This window comes from Ornithodoros turicata, chromosome 2 (assembly GCF_037126465.1).
Source record: "Ornithodoros turicata isolate Travis chromosome 2, ASM3712646v1, whole genome shotgun sequence".
Classification (NCBI taxonomy): Eukaryota; Metazoa; Arthropoda; class Arachnida; order Ixodida; family Argasidae; genus Ornithodoros; species Ornithodoros turicata.
Window position 1 is genome coordinate 141,395,067 of NC_088202.1, and position 18,488 is coordinate 141,413,554.

General features: G+C 47.8%; 1 protein-coding gene across 1 annotated transcript in view; it reads left to right on the forward strand.

The window, feature by feature from the left end:
* Positions 1-18,488, forward strand: part of LOC135386241 (cubilin-like) — a 142,043-nt gene that overhangs the window by 20,950 nt on the left and 102,605 nt on the right. Inside the window, exons 9-23 of the mRNA XM_064616050.1 lie at positions 883-1,009; positions 1,857-2,031; positions 3,515-3,646; positions 4,945-5,031; positions 5,117-5,286; positions 5,494-5,695; positions 6,032-6,144; positions 6,983-7,220; positions 9,207-9,391; positions 12,481-12,643; positions 13,505-13,695; positions 13,793-13,949; positions 14,792-14,973; positions 16,476-16,641; positions 17,454-17,667. Of these exons, the coding sequence (XP_064472120.1) occupies positions 883-1,009; positions 1,857-2,031; positions 3,515-3,646; positions 4,945-5,031; positions 5,117-5,286; positions 5,494-5,695; positions 6,032-6,144; positions 6,983-7,220; positions 9,207-9,391; positions 12,481-12,643; positions 13,505-13,695; positions 13,793-13,949; positions 14,792-14,973; positions 16,476-16,641; positions 17,454-17,667 (2,502 nt within the window). The remainder of the gene's footprint in view (positions 1-882; positions 1,010-1,856; positions 2,032-3,514; positions 3,647-4,944; positions 5,032-5,116; positions 5,287-5,493; positions 5,696-6,031; positions 6,145-6,982; positions 7,221-9,206; positions 9,392-12,480; positions 12,644-13,504; positions 13,696-13,792; positions 13,950-14,791; positions 14,974-16,475; positions 16,642-17,453; positions 17,668-18,488) is intronic.

Sequence of the window (18,488 nt, forward strand, 5' to 3'; positions counted from 1 at the left end):
TTTGGCAGTGTCTTTCGCTTTCAGCCTCGTCACAGCCTTCCACAAACACACGCAGCCTCCACAGTGTTTGACCCCGAATCGTGCCGTCAATATGTGCAGACCCAAGCAGCACAATGTACTGAAAGTCGAGTGCAATAGGGGTGGACGGGTAGGTGAACGGCCTTGAACAGACTCTTGAAGCTAAAGAGCATTGATTAGACACATATGGTCCACCCCTATCGCACTCGACTTTCAGTACATTGTGCTGCTTGCGATGTTGTGATGTATTGCTACGCGGTTACATGTCCAATATGCCGGCCTTTCTCTTCTCTACGGCAGCAGACAGTGATTTTTGTATGCGACATGATCAGGCGAATCACCTTATCAGGTATCAGAAGCCAGAGAGTCCTCGTAACATGACAGCTGTTTTGTGACAACTTTTCCAGAGACTCGTGAATCAACAGAACATTGATAAGACGCATACCGTCCACCCCTATTGCACTCGACTTTCAGTACACTGTGCTGCTTGGGGAATTTCGGTTTTATACCCTCATGAGCAAGAAACTTGATAATATTGCTATGCACAATGGACGGGTGTATCTTTCTTTCAGGTATTGTATGCCGAGCACTACTGAAGAAATATAATAAGACCGGCCGGCTCCTCGCGTGACTACTGGCCCACAGTATACGTGCACAAGCGGTAGCGTGCGTCAATTGACAGAACACGCTCTAAAACAAAACTCTCGTTTATATTTGGTCCACCCTCGCATACCACGCACAAACTGGCAAACTTGATTTTCTTGATTTTTCAGCACATACGAAAATAAAATGCGAAACAACCACCAAAATAGGGCTGCTGTAGCCTTAGCCCGAACACAGTGCACATTCCCCTTTGTGTTACAGATGCCAATGTCCTGCAGCGTACCACGGCGTACACTGCACGGAGCAACATGACGACTGTGCCTCGTCGTCATCGCAGGCCCTCTGCGGCCACGGTACCTGCATCAGCAGAAAGAACCAGTCAGGACAGGTAGGCGCGTCCCTTCTCTCGCAAGCTATTTATCCTGAACTGGGCACGATAATCTATGGGGAGGCGCCTCTCTATGTCTGTATCCACTCCGCCTCGGTTTCTTCGAATTTTAAAGGGTGTGGAAACGTCGTTATCTTTCTTATACCCCAGTCAGACGGCATGCTCGAAGGACTTCGGGGAATTTTCATTTGCAAAAAATGACCTCTCGGAGCCGTGTCAGACGGCAGCTCAAAGGACCTTTCTAAGAAATAACCATCAACGCGAAAGGAGGCCCCCAACGACATTTGAGGTGCAGAAAGGAGCAATCTCGACAACAGTGTTATGCCATTGTACCCTCGCTACCTTCGCAGCTGAATGTAGGAAAACCTATAAAATGCGGATAATGGAGTGAAACTGTGTAAACGTACTTAGATCCTATTTAGAGAAGTGCATATGGCTTCTGCATCTTGATTTGTGGCGCACAGACCAACTTCAAATTTCCACAGCAGACAGAAAAAACGAAACCGAAAAAGGGAGCCGGTGAGGGCAGTCAGTTGAGGAGCACTCCTTTCCCGCCTGTCTGGCAGGCGCCCCCGAACAAAGGTCATTTGAGAGGCCGAAGGCCATTTCTCGCAATTGACATTTGAAATGCTGTCTGACTAGGGTATTAGTCTCAATGGTTTCGATCTGGTTGCGTGATGGGAAGACGTCCCTGCTGTGATGACACCCCTGTATACTTCTGTGGACAGGGGCGGAATAACGAGGTGTAAAGGCTACAGAATTCAAAGCACCGCGCAGTGTAATCTTATCGCAATTTTTTACACGCTGACATGATAACAATTCATCGCACCGTCTCCCGTGGGTGCAGGTGGGATACAGCTGCATCTGCGACCAAGGCTGGACGAAACGATCTTCCGGCGACGACCCTGCCTGCACGGAAGACGTGGACGAATGTAGCACAGGCCGACACTTCTGTTCACGTCAGCCTCCCGTTCAGTGCATCAACTACCCTGGAGGATTCACCTGCGGACCATGCCCAGCGGGTACTGAATTTAATGGCGTATTCTAGTGGTCAGTCTACAGCGAGCACCCGCTTCGCGGGCTAAAAGTCCTCTAGAGCTATAATCTACAAGGCGTTATTTTTTTTTATTTTTTACTTTATGCTTTCTGATTTTTCCGTAAAAAGGTTAAGGCAGAATAGAGACCATTTTTACAGGTGGGTTATGCTGCAAGCTGGACATCCTCTCGAACAGGGTGTGTAGCTACCGTGTGAGTCATGAAGAGTCAGTTCATGAACTTTAGGTAATTTTTCATTCAGTATGACTAATTACATAAATTAATTTACTTTTTCTTCCGTTTCTTTTGTGTAAAACTGGGATAGCAGAATGGAAGACTATCCTCGTTGAAAAAGCATTTCCATTTTTGAAAGATCCTGAAACGTGGGGCTAAATATCGATAGGCTACCTTTGCTACGCAAATGAGGCAAAACTGAAACCGACCGCATCAGGGGCAGTAGAGAAGACTGCGCTCATTCCATGTCAGCCGGCAATGTGCTTTCGAGCGATGGGAATCATTGGTGTAGGTTCTGACCTCCTTGCTAGATGAACTGCTTTGCGGTTACGTGTAAATCTATACTCAAATTATTGCCGGATTACCTTTACCGCTCTGCGGCACACATAAGCCGACGACGATGAGGGTCATGAGCTGCTCAGGCCCGCGGTTTTGGTTTCAGGATTTCAGCTCGTTTCAGGATTAAAAAGAAAAATAGCATTGCTTTCAACGAGGGTTTTCACTAGTTCTCCCAGTTCAGCTATGCCCGAAAGTCTTTAATTAAAGTTCTAATCAATGTAACCTACGTAATTACTCATGTAGTATAGTTACATACTCTCTTGGAGAAGATGTCCGCCTTGTCGTATAGGACAACTGCAAGGACTTATTGTGGCAAGGATAGCTTCTTATGGAAAAATATCCAACGAATATAAAGATACCCTGTATCTACACCAGCGACAAGCACTCGAGCTCCAATCAGAATTGGACGATGGGAACCGGGAGATACGGACAAAAGGCGACGACACAGCACAGACACAACATTGCGTTGCGTCTGTCCTTTTCTGCCCATGTCTGGCGATTCCCATCGTTGAACTATGTACTAGCTTGTCTGCGCCCTTGCACTTCTGTCCAATCAAAAGCCTGGCGGAATATTCCAACTTTGGAGAGACTAGTGATTTGAAGGACTATTATTGACTATCTTTCGCTTTCACATCGAGCAAGTACGTTGCGAAATGGTTATGTGTGTTACTTAAGGCACCCATGATCTGCCCAAGAAAGTTTTTCTTCAATCCATACCCCACAAGGCATTCCCCCGCTCTGGCGTTACATCATACCCATTGCAGTTCTGCTCCTAGATTTGACTCATACCTGCAAATGATTGCCTGCAATTTAAAATTACTCTACACATTACTCCTTGTTGCACCAGAAGGGTGACCGCTAATTTTATTTTATTTTCTATTTATTTTGCACTTACAGGATACAGTGGCGACGGCTTTACATGTGTGGACATTGATGAATGCCTAGTGAATAACGGCGGCTGTTCGACCAATCCTCGTGTGGATTGCATCAACACCGTTGGGTCACGTACCTGCGGACCTTGTCCACCAGGTGACGTGTGCTGAGATTTCTCCCCAGCTAATTCAGTCTCCGGGCACACTCTTACGACACTCTCGTACGACGAGCTCTTGGCAAGTGACATGAAGTGACCTCCTTTTAGCACACATACCAGCACGAACTTACTGTCGAATAAAGGGCAACCTCCATGGAGCGAATGTACAGCGAAAAAGCTGCGAACTTCGCTCAGCGCCGGACGCCCTGCGCGAGGCGTCAAAAATGTGAGCGTCCGCCGCCGACCTGCCCATGCTAGATATTTTCGCCCAGCGTCCGCGATTCCGGAAGCGTCAACTGCAGGTGAACCAATCAAAGTGCTCTTCCGCTACGAATATACGCCAGATCATCTGCACGTGGTTGTCTGCTCTCCTGAATCATCTTCATCGTCCTCTTCTTGCAACTGGGTGCTGTCGTCTGCTCGCGCTTTCGCCAACTGCAGCGCTAGAACGTGAGGCATTCTCTGCCAAGAAGCATATTTTCCTTACGCAGTAGTGAATATGTCTTTCGGTACGTTACTGGGCGCATCTTTTCAGACAGTTGTTGGACTTAGTTGCAAAATTTGTGACATTAAATGCAATTTTTCGAGCAACTGATTTCACTAAGCTTTCACCTTATACGCTTGCAACAGTGACATCACAGCATGACTTCCCGACGCCGTCCGCTGGTTTTTCGCTCCATGGAGCTGGTGCCGGCGAACAACTGGCGGCGGAACGCGCGTGGCAGTCTGCCGCGCGAACTTCGTTGCAAAAATTCGCTCCATGGAGGTTGCCCTTAAGTGTTAAATATTGCCAAAGTTTAGCCTCTCTCGGAAGTAGCCAACGTTTTTCATTTCGTAGTTTGCAGTCTTACCTATACAAAAATGACACAATAAGAGAAATACGAATCACATAATCTAACGTACAGCGTACTGAGCGCAACTGGATCTCTTTAACATTGGATGGCTTCCTACCTGCTTTCATGTACCAACAGGAGGTCGACGGATTTTCGATCCTCCGATCACAAGTAATCAGCAGACGCAGACAGACAGAGACTTCACTGACAGCTTTTTGTTAGGCGTCCCCTGTCATGTGCCGCTCTCGGCGAACAGTTCGCAACAAAGCTCCGCCCTTCCAATGAAACGCGTCCACCCTTCCATGAAAGATGAAAGTCACTGAAAAGGCTAGCTAGCTGTAGGACTCGAACCCACATCTTCTCAGAACATCAGTTCTTTCACCCTTCCTTGTTGCGCTCGTACAGGTTCACACAGTCATTCATAATTCCATAACTCACGCACGATTTTCTATTCCTCTCTCCAGGATACGCGGGTGATGGTGTCCGCTGTAGTTATGTCGGTCTGTGCTACAATAACAATGGAGGTTGTAGCGTGAACGCCATTTGCATCGGTAAGTGCCCTGATATGTGCAAACGTTATTTTACGTGCAAATGTTATGGGGCCCAGTGTAAACAGCTCCTCGTTTTCTGTTGCAGAACACTCGGGTACATTCCGCGAATGTCGGTGTCAAGCAGGGTTCGTGGGCCATGGCGTCGGGCCTGCAGGTTGCTTGCCTGCCCCTAACAACACAGGAGTGATGCAACCCGTCGGACCCAGTCTCAGGGACCCGTGCACTCCAAATCCGTGCCAGCATGGTTTCTGTCTGGTACGATTAGCAGACATTTCTCCCAAATTAACCTGATCTCATTTAACTGAAGGTTATGTGACTGTCTACGAAAACTCACCAGATGGACAACGACAGCCTGTAGGCACAGAGACTGTGCGTGCTTGTATCGTGAAAATATTAATTCATGCGAAGTTTTATTTAATTCAATCATCCGACTGTACAATGATGGTGCGCGGTTCTCTGCAGCCAACCTCAACTCCCACAGGTCAGAGTACATTCCACTGTTCCTGTAGCAGTGGCTACAGTGGTCCACTGTGCGACGCCATTTTGGATTCTTGCAATAGTTCTCCCTGTGAGAACAACGGCACATGCGTGAACAGAGCGGACGGGTACCAGTGTACCTGCACTGCTGAATGGACAGGCACCAACTGCGAACATCCAAGACAGGGTAAGTGCCTCGAATACCTATGTGGATGTCTGTCGCGACAGGAGCGCTAATGAACCTTTTTCACGCTTGCGTTGTATCCTAGCGGCTGTCCAGCGAAACACGCTCGGCCCGGGCAAAAACACAACCGGCGCCATCTTGGTGTCATCTATAGAATATGTAGGGAACACTCTCTTACGCCGTCAGGGTCACAGAGCATGCGCAGAAGTGTGGTCAAAAAAAAAAAAGATCCATTCTCTTGAATGTGGCTATAGCAGACTTTTGGATACGACCCAACTTGAGCGTGTGTCTCACCAGGTAGCTTGATGGGTTTTGAACATCTCTCTCTCTATCTTGCAGACTGCGGCGGATCGCTTCGCGGTTCCAACGGCACACTGATGTACCCTCTGACAGCAGATACGTACGCGCATCGCAGGCACTGTGTTTGGCACATCCACACAACACTTGGAAAGGTAATGAAGTACCCCGCGGTTAATGCCTAACCCATTTCAGTGTTGACTGTTATAGCTGTCTTATTTTTTCGTATTTTATTCAAGCCTAGCCAGGTTTTCCTAAGGAAATAGAACGCAAACTTACTTCAACTTCGGGTAGGCATGGTAAACTCCTCTAAAGACACGCAGAAATTCGCGCCTTTTTGGCGGGTCTTCACCCGCTAAGTATTGAAAGGCCACATTTTACTCATAATACACTCGTGTTGCGTGTTAGCGCCGCGAAGCAACTGTAGCTATGACCATGCAGCGTACAGATGTGGAGAGATGGGAGAGGACAGCAGGAAGGAGTGGGGACAGGGGGGCTAGTATGCGTCCTGGGCCGACTTCAGGGGGAACTGTGCCGACATTCGTCTGAAAAGTCCTCGCAACACCCATGGAAAACCTCAAGTAGTGCAGCGAGTGACAGGATTTCAACCTGTATCATCTACCAGTCTCGCCGTGGAAAGCGATCGTCTTAACGACTACGCCACGGGAGCTGGTCTGAAGTGTTCATGTGAACAAAGAAACTCGTACAGGGAAACACTCCATTTAAAACGCATATAGACCAATCACGACAAATCCCAAATAAAAGAAAATCGACACGTAGAGCTACCCCACAGTGAAGGACGAATTTCTTCAAGGGAGCATCCCTGAAATAGATGACATCAAGCAAAAGAAAATGTCGCGCTCCGCACAGTGTCCCGTTTTTCCCCATCGCCCTAGTCTATTCATTGAAAGCGGTAACCTTACTTTTGAATTTTGAGCGTTCATTACATCCACTATAACGAACCTAGAGCAGTCTAACTCTTTCCAAACACAGGTGCTCAACATTACTTTTACCAAGTTCAGCTTGGAAGAAGGCCATGAATGCGCCTTCGACTTCCTCGAGATCCACGACGGAGAAACGATGTCCTCTCCCCTTGTAGGGCGTTACTGTGGAACGACCATGACTGGCAAAAATCTTACTTCGACGCACCCGGTCATAACAGTCTGGTTTAAAACAGATCACTCCGTAGCTGGGGAAGGCTTTGCGCTCAACTGGACTGCTGTCGATCCAGGTAAGGAAGCCGGAACTGTTCCATGGAACTGTCCTGAGTAGAGGTTGAGACAAAAGTTTACGGAGCACTCCAGCGGCGAACTTTTTCTTCGGTGCGACATCCTATCCTAGCGGCTGGCCGAAGCGGGTAAGTTCACTGTTTCGGGGGAGTGGAAGGGTTCACGGTTTGTGACGCGGAGCGGTATCTTCCATTTCTCAGGCACTCCCGAGCGATGCCGAAAACAACCGTTGTGTGTCGCTAACAGCGCACCCTCCATCCCTCCTAAACGGTGAACTTGAATCCAAGTGGGTCCACTTGAAAATCACCGTGGTGTCATTTTATTTTTCAAGTGGATCCACTTGGGATTCCTGCCGAATTTCTGCCTGGGTATTCCGGCTTTCCGGGGCATTGCTTTCGGTCCCGGGATTTCGAGACTTTCCACGACGAACCCCCGGACCGTGACAGTTCTGATGCATTGCCTTTGTGTATATAGTAACATGTATTGTATGTATGCTTCCGGCGTTCGGTCTCTGTATGTCAATAATAGCCTTCGTCATGACTTAAAGGGACAATGAGGTGACATTAAACGCTGCTCGAAATCTTGCCTCGTCTGTCAAGAAGTTATCCACCAGGGGTCACCATGCGAAATATTTTCGCTCTTGCGGTACGTTATTGCCCCGCAATGGAATTTACAAAAAGAAAAACGAAGAAAGAATGAAAAGAAAAACGCTCGTGACGTGATGGAGTCTCCACCCCCTTGTTTCTGTGCCCATACTGGCACCAAGAACGAAACCAAGTGAAACGCAACATCTCAAGGTAGCATATCATCTCAGCATAGGTATCTCAGGTAGCATAATGTTGAAGAAAAAGACGTCTTTCGAGACCCTAGATCGACTGTTTCCCAAGCAGTGGTTCACGTTGCGATAAAGGGGATGTTTGTTGACATCGTTCGTAGGAACCTCAAGAGTTTTTAATATTTTGACCCTCCTGCACTTAGCGTACAGTTCACCTTCGGCACTCAAGGTCTAACCCCACACGCTGGTTGAACCTCCTTACATCTGCGCGGAAGTCGCTGTGCTTCGTTTTTCGGCTCATGCGCGTAGATATTAAACCTACCCCTTCTATCACCAGTCACGCTATGTGTCCTCCCTTTTTCACTTTTTTGCTCTTGTTGGATTCACACAGTCGTTTCGAAGCCACTTGATAGCTTTGAAAACACCAAAGCAATGTTCGGAGCTCCAGCGTGCGTGTGTATGTCACGGGGGACGGGAACGTTGCTTCCAGCACCGTGCGTCTGAGGTTCCTGGCGCACGGTAAAGAACATCAGGTTGTCGAAATCCGCAGTCCTACCGTAAGTCAGCACGTGCAGGAGGCCGTCAACACCAATAGGTTGACTCACCTTACATGTAAATTCGCTCTGAATCTGTCACAAGCTTCAACGATCGAAGTCGACGAATCGTCGGCGCCGGGCAATGAAGGAAGTGTACTGTAAGGTACTTGACAGGCAGCTAGGAGCCACGTATTTTTGATCGCTAATACCAGCGCTAGAATTCAAACAACTCGTAATTTTCAATGACTTTCAATGACCTTTTCAATGACTTTCATCTTTCATAGTTAATTTCTTAGGCAATTTGAGTCTTTGTATGTAATTGTCCCTTCTATGTTGCTCCAGCCTCAAAACATCAGTTCTCTCATGTTCAAGATTTGCCGCTTGCGTCGATCCCGTCGTATGAACGTGTGTATATGAGTGAGAAAAGATGTGAGAGTGAATGGAGAATGAGCGAGAAAGAGTGGCTGGTTTATCCCTTCAGACGACGCACCTTGAAAGTCGCTGGGGAGGCGTGTTAGCTTAGCTCAATTGGTAGAGCCCTGGATCGGTAATCCAGAAGATGTGGGTTCGAGTCCTACAGCTGGCTAACCTTTTCAGTGACTTTCATCGTTCATCTTCTGCATTACGCTTCCACAATGCAAGCTTTCACACATACACGTCGCGAAACTTCTTCGTAGTGTGCGGTAAAGCCCTAGACGAAGCCGACGTGGGATCCGTCCAGTCTCCTGGTTACCCAGGCAATTACCCGTCTACAAGGGATTGTTTCTGGACTGTCAGAGTACCTGTTGGGAAGCGAATACAATTCCATTTCGCCACGCTACAATTAGAGCATCATGAGAACTGCAACTACGACTTCTTGAAGGTAAATGGGACAATTACAATAGGACTTAGGTTCTCAGTGTGAGGCTCATAACCAAGTTATCGCTATCGACGGGGTAGAGGACTCGACTCTGGCGATGAAACACGTTAATTATCCTCTACAAAATAAAGTTGTTGTTGGTGGTGTTCGGTTATGGCTGGACATACCAACCACGAACCACGCAATAGCAAGCTGAAGGCCAGAAAGTGATGCCACATAGTCTGTCGGCAAATCCTGAAAGCTTTTAATAGAAACGATATGAGAGTGAGCGGCAGAGGTTTAGGGCAATCTACACGGAATTCAACAGAGAGCATTAAAAAGAAAAGAAAAAGACAGCTCGCTACCTCAAACTGATTCAGTATTGCTTTGGCGCTTAGTGGACGGGTGTCTAGATGTGTCTAGTGGTCAGATGACCAGAGGGTGTGCCACCCAAGGACGAAGCATGCTCTCTGAGCCCTATACTGACACACCGGCCCTTCTGGCCTGCGAGAGGCCTCTAGGCCACACGACAGGGGAATACTACAGACAACACCTAACCAACAAGGCCACAAATGGCCTAACATGATTGACACCACACATAGGCTTCCGTGCATGAGCCGTGGCCATCACAGATAACCTGCTCAGCTTAGAAGCAGCTGAAAACAGTATATTAACCTCAAAACGTTTCCCAACCTTCTTTGGGTTATGACACACAGAGTGAACATGCGGGACGACAAGGAACTTCTTACGCCTAGACTCCCCCTCCTGGCCAGTGCCAGTTTAATCCTTTGACAGCCTTAAAAACGTGTTACAGACACTCTGGAGCAAAGACAAGGGGTACCCGTTCTGAACAATGCGGTCACAGTGCTGAGTGTACGCTTCAGTAACTTTGCGAAAGCATGACTTAGTAAGAGCTGCAACAATACAAGACCTAACAATTCCTCTTTTAACAATCTTAGAATGGCCTGATTCAAAAGGCAGCAACGCCTTTTTCGACCTTGGAGGAAAAACCACAGCACAAGTGATCCTTACTGGAACACAGCCTAAGATCTAGAAACCTGAGATCCCCTTCAACAGTGGACGTCGCCCGTGAAATTCAGGCCAGCACCGAAGCGATGAAACACATCAATCACCTGTCGAGTGCGGTTCTCTACAGACGTGCACCTCCCCCAAAGCATCTAGTGGCAACAGCACCAAATAATCATCCACATACCTGAAAGCCCGTTTGGCCCCCCACTGCTGTGGGTAACACACCCGACAACTGAATGTCAACCTCAGTTAGAAGAACGTTACTCAGTACAGGCGCGTCTGAAGACCCGATGCAAATTCCCTTCTTTTTGCATATAGAAGCCAGCACCATCCGCAACAATCGTAGAAGATAGATAGCACTTAAACATCTCCAGGAGACCCTCAACGGTGGTGCCACAACTACTTTGGAACTTCACGCTCCCATGTGCCTCAATGCGGCCCCTGGTGACCCTGAATAGCAGTTCATGGAGGTACTGAATAGTAAAGATCTTCGATGTCAATAGATATTAGGCTCACTCCTCCTTTTTCAAAGGCCTGTATGCCTTCAATGACCTCACTTGAGCGACGAACCAGGAACGGGTCAGGGAGGTCGACCTCCGAGAGATGACGCTGTAAGCACCGGGAGACGACCTCCTGCTAGCTGCTCCTCTCTGACACGATAGACCTCAGGTAGCACACTGTCTTGTGAGCCATGGCTGACAAGAAGATCTCCAAAGACAACTTGGGCAGTTTTTTTGATACCATTAGCAAGCGCCTTAAGCTCCATTCCATCGCAAAGGCCGAGCATCCTAGTGCGCATCTTCTTGACCATTGAAGATTGCATGTCTTTAAAATTCTTCACAAGCGCAGGACCTTCCGGTCTTGAAAAGGGGACTCTGCCATAACTACGAATCCTCCCTCTTTATCAGATGTAAGTAAGGCCAAGTTCGAGGTCCTAATAAAGTGAACCACTGTCTGAATATCGACACTTATCTTGCTACTTGTAGATGACCTTTCCAAGGCATGAACTCCCTCCTGTACACACCGATCAGAAAAGTTCTCTTCAGTGCGTGTGGCAATAGAGCCCACCCACGTGAGCGACTCTGGAGCTTGAAGCCTCGGAGGAACACAGAACTTGGGACCCCTCTCAAGGACTCCTCAGACCTCTCTTACTTAGTCATGCTTGCACAAGGTTGCTGAAGCGTACATTCAAGCAGTGTGACCGCATTCTTCAGAACGGGTACCCCGTGTCTCTCCTCCAGAGTGTCTTTAAGACGTTATTGTTGGTGTCTAGGGATCAAACTTGTACTGACAAGGGAGGGGAGTCAAGGCGTAAGAAGTTCCTTGTCACTCTGTGTCTGATAACCTGAAGAAGGTTGGGGAACGTTTTGGGGTTAATGTACTGTGTTCAGCTCCCTTTAAGCTGACCAGGTTATCTGTGATATTCAAGGCTCCTGCACGGAAGCGTATGTGCGGTGTCAATCATGTTAGGCAATTTGTGCCTTGTAGGTTTAGATGTGGTATATAGTATTCCCCCTCTCGCGTGGTCTATTTTATGTAAGCCAGACGGGTCGGTGTGTCAATATAAGGCTCAGAGAGCATGCTTCGTCCTTGGGTGACACACCCTCTTTTCATCTGACGCTGCACTGTAGTAGATGTGGGTGCAACCCGATTTTTCAAGACGCTGTTGTTGTTGTTGCTGTGTCATCTAATGCCTTGACTAGTGAAATAGTAGAGGCCTACGCTATCAGTAATATTGATGTGAAGTGCGTCAGTCAGGCGTAACCTTATCGGAGAGAGAGATTTTCTTCCTTGATAGCAGCGTATGGAATCCGCTAATCTCTTTATGGGATGACTCGGATTGATGCTGTTGCTTCCGTAGGTGACGTCGCCGTGTGCGCAGTGTGTGTTTTTTGGTCACATTAAAATTGAGTTGTGAGTTGCGCTCTTGTTGTCTTCTTCTAGTCCGTGTTTTTTTTGTGCGCATTCTACCATGTCCATGACTACACTCCGCAAACGTGGCTCATTAAACCGATAACACCATGGCGCTGACGTTTATGTCCTCTACAGACCAGAGAAATTCTTAACGCTTTGTCCACACGCAGATCTACGACGGTGCCTCCGAGAATGACCAGTTGCTTGGCAGTTATTGCAGTACGGGTATTCCCTCGCCTGTCATGACGGCAGGTCACCTGGCCCTATTGCACTTCCACAGTGATGACTCCCAGACGGACAGTGGCTTCCATGTCACCTACGCTTCCGTTCCCGGTGCAGTATTTGTCTCACAGTGTTACCCAATCGCAGTCTGTGACGCATACGGAAGCGACATGTGTTCCAACGTAATGATATAGCATGTCCGCTCACTTGCCCCTCCATTGCGCGTCCTCTTGCGGCCGAGTTCTCTCGATCAGTTCCGAGGCATGGCCCAAGTCGCTTAGATACGTCATGTCCCGCGCCAATCGTCAACACCCGTTATGTGTTGAAACTTCAGGACGTGTCCGGGAACAGGCATGCGGAATACCCTTCTCATTATTGCAGGAGCATTTAAAAGGTACCTCTCAATATGAATTTTACCTTTCTTGTCAGTGGCGGATTGTACGACGAACACCATGCGTTCTCGCACAAGTAGCTTACCTGTAGCTCCTAACACAGGCCTTCGATGTGCACACCATCGAGAATACCCCCCGGGCGTTTCGATTACACGAGAAGTTGGTGGAGTACGAAGTTCAGTAGAGAAGTTGTTACGCGAGGAAGTTACAAAGCGCGTGGCCGAAAAACAGCCGGTGGCCACCACGAGACTACCGATGACGTCACGCATGGTACAGGAGGTACTAGAGGCAACCTTCAGAAGTTTCGGTTTCGTTTTGAGCTTGCCAGCTCTTTTTCGCAACTAACGAGTCCCCGATTGCCAAACCAACTGTACTTCTCATTTCGGAAGAGTATATCCAACTTATTTACACAGCCATTATGATAGTTTCGGATTATCCCGGAGTCTCCTTTTAAGTACCTTCTTTCGTGAGGTTTACTGCGGTGCCGTTTTGTGTACGGCATCGGACCTACCTAGATTCTTTATTTCAACCATGCTTTCTGTGAATCAAGATTACAGTTAACTAATTGTACATTGCGCAGGTGTTCCAGGATGTGGTGGTCTGCTGTCTGGAACGAAAGGACGCTTTACCTCGCCCAACTACCCAGAGAGCTACAATCACAACATCGTTTGCGAATGGGAGATCAGAGTCCCTTTAAATGAACGCGTGGAGCTGAGATTCGAGGATTTCGAGTTGGAATCCGGACGGTCATGTCGATGGGACTATGTGGAGGTGAGATCCCCGTAAACTGGTGCAGTTACTGCTGTGTCAAGGGCTGATGTTTTCCGTAGTTTCTTTTTTTTTTCTAACCGTGTTTCTCCTTCTGTAGATATTTGACGGACCGGATGACAGTAGCGAACTGAAGGGCCGCTTCTGTGGCTCCACTGGGCCACAGCACATCAAGTCTTCGGGGAGTCGAATGTTCGTGCGCTTCAAGAGTGACGGCAGTAACGCACATCGGGGTTTCAACGCCGTTTACATCGCAGGTATTATACGTGACAAATTCCGTGTAGTTGTTGTGTGTCCAGATTTGTTTTTGTTTTTTTTCAAATTGGTGTTGCCCTGCTGTTTACGCCTCATGCGATCCCAATGTGTTGCTATTGTTCTCCGTTATCGGTATTGGTATTCAGTGTGAACCTAGCAGTATTGGCGCATGAGTCAGGAATGCGATGCAGTCAGGTGTGTGCTGTACCTCTTAAATTGTGTGAGTACGAGGCGCCGTCAAGGGCTCACTTCATACATGCGACATGAGAAGCACTTAGAGAATGGTCGCATATAGTACACTTGTGCATGGAGGTTCGAGCAAGCACGACAACCATAGCTGTCGTGAAATGACACAACATTTATATGTATGTAAATTTACCGTTAGAGGGCTGAAAGTATAACCTATGCAAACTTCTGTGTGTGTGTGTGTGTGTGTGTGTGCCTTTTTTTCCACACGGGTGGTGTTGACGCCAATATACGTCACATTAGCTGTCACGTCGGTTACGTTTTTTATACCGAATTATGAAATTTGTACGAACCGTCTGGTACTAAAATATTTGGACAGGCAAAAAGCAAAGCGAACACGGTGGCTAATAGTGCCGACACCTCGATGAAAATGTAATGGAATTTTGCATTCGCCATTACTTCATTCTTGACTCCCGGAGCTACAGGACACGGACGAAATGAATACAACGAGTGGCGTCGGCAGTCAAGAATGAATATCCCCCAACAGGTCCATGTCGCCATACTTATAAGTTTATCAGCATTCGGAGTGCTGTTAAAGCGATTTCGTGTGTTGTATCTGCTGCTTATGCTTCTATTTTTTTCTTTTTTCTATACGCAGCCTGCGGTGGCCGCTACACGGATCTGAACGGCACGCTAACGTCACCTGGCTACCCGAACGAGTACCAAGGGAACCGAAACTGCAACTACTCGATCGAAGTTCCACTGAACAACGTCATACAACTTACCTTTCAAATGCTGGACATTGAGGAATCTGGCCACTGCCAATTCGACTACGTCAAGGTAGCGATGTTATTGTTACGCTCTTATGCACAACGTCTTTGGGCCGCCTGAACGCAGAATGAGGGCGTTGCAGTCGCGACAAAAGCTAGCGCTCTGGGATCAATGCAGCGAGTCTTGAAGCAGTAGCAGTGAAGTGTAGGTCTCGTCCATTACAGAGAGAGATAGCGCTCAGAAAGCGTGGAAAGGGAACGGATTCTTTTTTAAAATCCCCTGTTAGCGCCGCGAAGCAACTGTGGCTATGAGCGTCGTACAGACGTGGACAGATGTAGAGAGGACGGCAAGGGAACGGGAAATGTGGAAAGTAGGAGCAGCAGAGCAAATGCGCGCTTGCAGTGTCCGCAGATGTGCTGCCTGTAGATGATCCTGCGGCATTGAAGAGATGGAGTGTAAAGTCAGATATTTATACGAAAAGTTATACTAATGTATAGTTGGTCTATATATTCACACGTCAGCATCTAGTTATCGGCCTTCAGGACGCCACTCATACGAGTGCGTATGCCCGAGGATGGCAAACAGATATGTCAGCACGTAGAAGCAGGAAGTAAATGACATGCTCGCCTGTGCGCTGCGGGTCCTGCGACAACGGCAGAAGCCCGGCGACGGACCAGACAACCACAGGAACCCTGCATCCTGTGCCCTGCACCCTGTAACTGACTGTAACGGACTGTAACAACCACTGAACCCTGTACCCACTAGGGTAAATGATAAACGCAATACCTAAATGCGATGCCTGCGATAAGGACGGTGCCAAGCAGAAAAACGTACCCCTCTTCCAAATATCGGAGCCTGCTGACTTCAGACTTGTCCCGCGACAGGCAAATGTGAAGACTGAGGTCAACATTTGTGGTGGCCACATCACCGAGGTTCAAGAATGGGACGTGGTGCGAGTTCTTGGTTAGTCAAAACTGTGTACTCTTGTCCCTTTATAAGGGGACAAGAGTACGTACGCACACTGACTTCTATTATAATAGAACACAGTACGAATTCGCTCGAATTCCATACAAGCGTCACTCTTTGATTGTAGTAAGTGTGGCGTTGTAGAGGAGTTGTACAGGCCAGCCTATCTCGTGTCGAGTGTGTCCCCAGTCGTCTGAAAAGGCGCTGATGAACATTCTCTGACTTGTTGAATATGTGCCGTGTGTTTCCACCATTATACACTCACATGTGTTGAACACCATGACTCTAATTCGTTCATCTGCTTGTATTTTCTCTGCGTAAGCGTCCTGGGGTAGCCAGTTCAACTTCGTCGTGACTTACATCCCTCTTGTTATTCTTTATCACATAACCATCATCCACACTAAGAAAGCCTTAGTCTGTGCGCAGCAGGCTAAGCGGCACAAAACAGCGTCATTCGATGCCCACCATTTAAACACATCCACGAAATACCGCACGCCAATACTGGAGTTGTTGTTGACACGTCATATGGCACTCGGATATTGAGGCGAACTTGGAAACTTTTGTGGAGGGAGGGTTCACTTAGACCTACTATTATAATTACACAGGTGTGGGAACCATCGACGAACGGCACGAATGAAATAGCCAAACTGTGCGGACGCACCCCTCCTGATCCCATCACCTCAACCCTGAACCACCTGTACCTCGTCTTCCACTCTGACCACTCTGTACACCGGCAGGGATTCTACGCCAACTACACGACCATACCCACAGGTAAGGGGCAGGTCTAAAGATTACTAATGTCGAACATCTCGATGTCCAGCTCCAGTGGCACATGTCTTCTCACTCCCAGTTCGAATACAGCGTGCGCACGACTAAGGTCTGCAGCCTAGCCAACCAGAGGTAGAGTCTCGGTCGCTGTAAATTGGTAGCACGCAAGTACGGAGCACGCAGAACGGATAATTTCTCCTTGTGGCTCCACCACTTATGTAGTTTTTCTCGCCAGATAGATAAAAAAAAATTGGGATGTGAGTTTCGACGAAGTCAAACTGGCTACCCCAGTACACTTAATACAGAAAGTTCAATCCGATGATGAGATGATGAAAACGCAAAAGGATGATGTCCAGAGACGAACAGAGATGATAATGGAGTTCAACATGTAGGTCAAAAGTTCAAGAGCTGCGCCCAAGTTAGAGTAAAGTGGCGGAATCACCGGGGGCACACACAGGACACATCACACATTCACCGTGTCATAGGATGTCCATAAGCCCGGTTGCATGCAAAAAGTCTTCAAGTGCCCTTAGCGCCTTGTCGGACGAAGGAGGACCTAATAGTTTCGTGATGTCGAAGGCTCGGGAGTCCAAACGAGAGAGGCATGTGTGTGATTACAATGTGAAACATATACATTCCATGGAAAGCCCACTACAGCCGCTGCGGCACTGTTGAGGAACTAGAGCACATTCCTGTTCATTCTCCACACTACTAACCTTCCCGAACCGTACTTTCCGGCTGAATGTGAATTTCAATGTACCGAAACCTTTTCTCTGCGGTGTACCGTGTTAACGATCGTTTCCTGTAACGTGCAGACTGTGGAGGCGTGCTCACAACAGCTGGAACCCTTCAAAGTCCAGCTACACAGCAGGGTCAGTATCCCCATAACTCCCGGTGCAGTTGGATACTCCGAGCGCCACCGGGATTTGTTGTGCGCCTCACATTCACGGGGTTTATCCTGGAGTCCTCCGGCGACTGCAAATACGACTACGTGCAAGTGGCTGACTCTTCCGGTCATACTATAGGAAGGTAAATATTTTACTTGTTTCGTTTGAAATTGCAATTGTGTATGTTAATGCGGAAACAAATCCGATGAACCAACAAAATGAACCAACCGACCAGGTAATTGCAAAGAATTGGATCTACCAACAGCACGATAAAGAGTTTGCTTTCTTGGGTCCCACAGTCCGAGCACTTTCACCCGTGCCTTCGCGGCACTTGAGAACTTCCTTGTGAGCTGCGGCATGGAACTCATATTTTAGGATTTTGTGCGAGTGCCTCGTGTCAGTGTGTATCTTTGTAGTGTGTATTTGTAGTGTGTATCTTTGCATTAGTGTGTATCTCTGCATTAGTGTGGATCTGTTTCTCTGCATGTTCTAGTGATATTTATTCACCTGCACCTAGTGTACTAACACACTAATTGTTGGGGTTGGGGAATGTACTTTGTTTGTTTTTGGTTGTTTGTAGGTTGTTGTTTTGTTTTGGGAGTAGCAGAACTAGTCAGGAGACAAGTTCAATTTCTCCCTGGTTTTCTTTTAAATAATCAATTAGTCAAAGAGTTTGCGATCGGTGAAGTATGCGTCAAGCCATCTTGCAATATGTTCAACTTCCCATAATGCGGCGCGGTTCTTTTATAAATACGACATAGAAAAATAGCTCGGGCCTTCCTAGAGAGAGAGGGAGAGAGAGAAAGGAAAATGCTCCCCCTCCTCGTCTCTGGATACCGGGTCCCAGAGTGACTTACGGTAATCGCATCTCATGCTGTGATGACCCGTACTCGCGGTGTAGTGACCACTGATGAGTAGATGTAGACACCTGGGGTTGAGAGCTGATGTTTTCAACACGAAGCA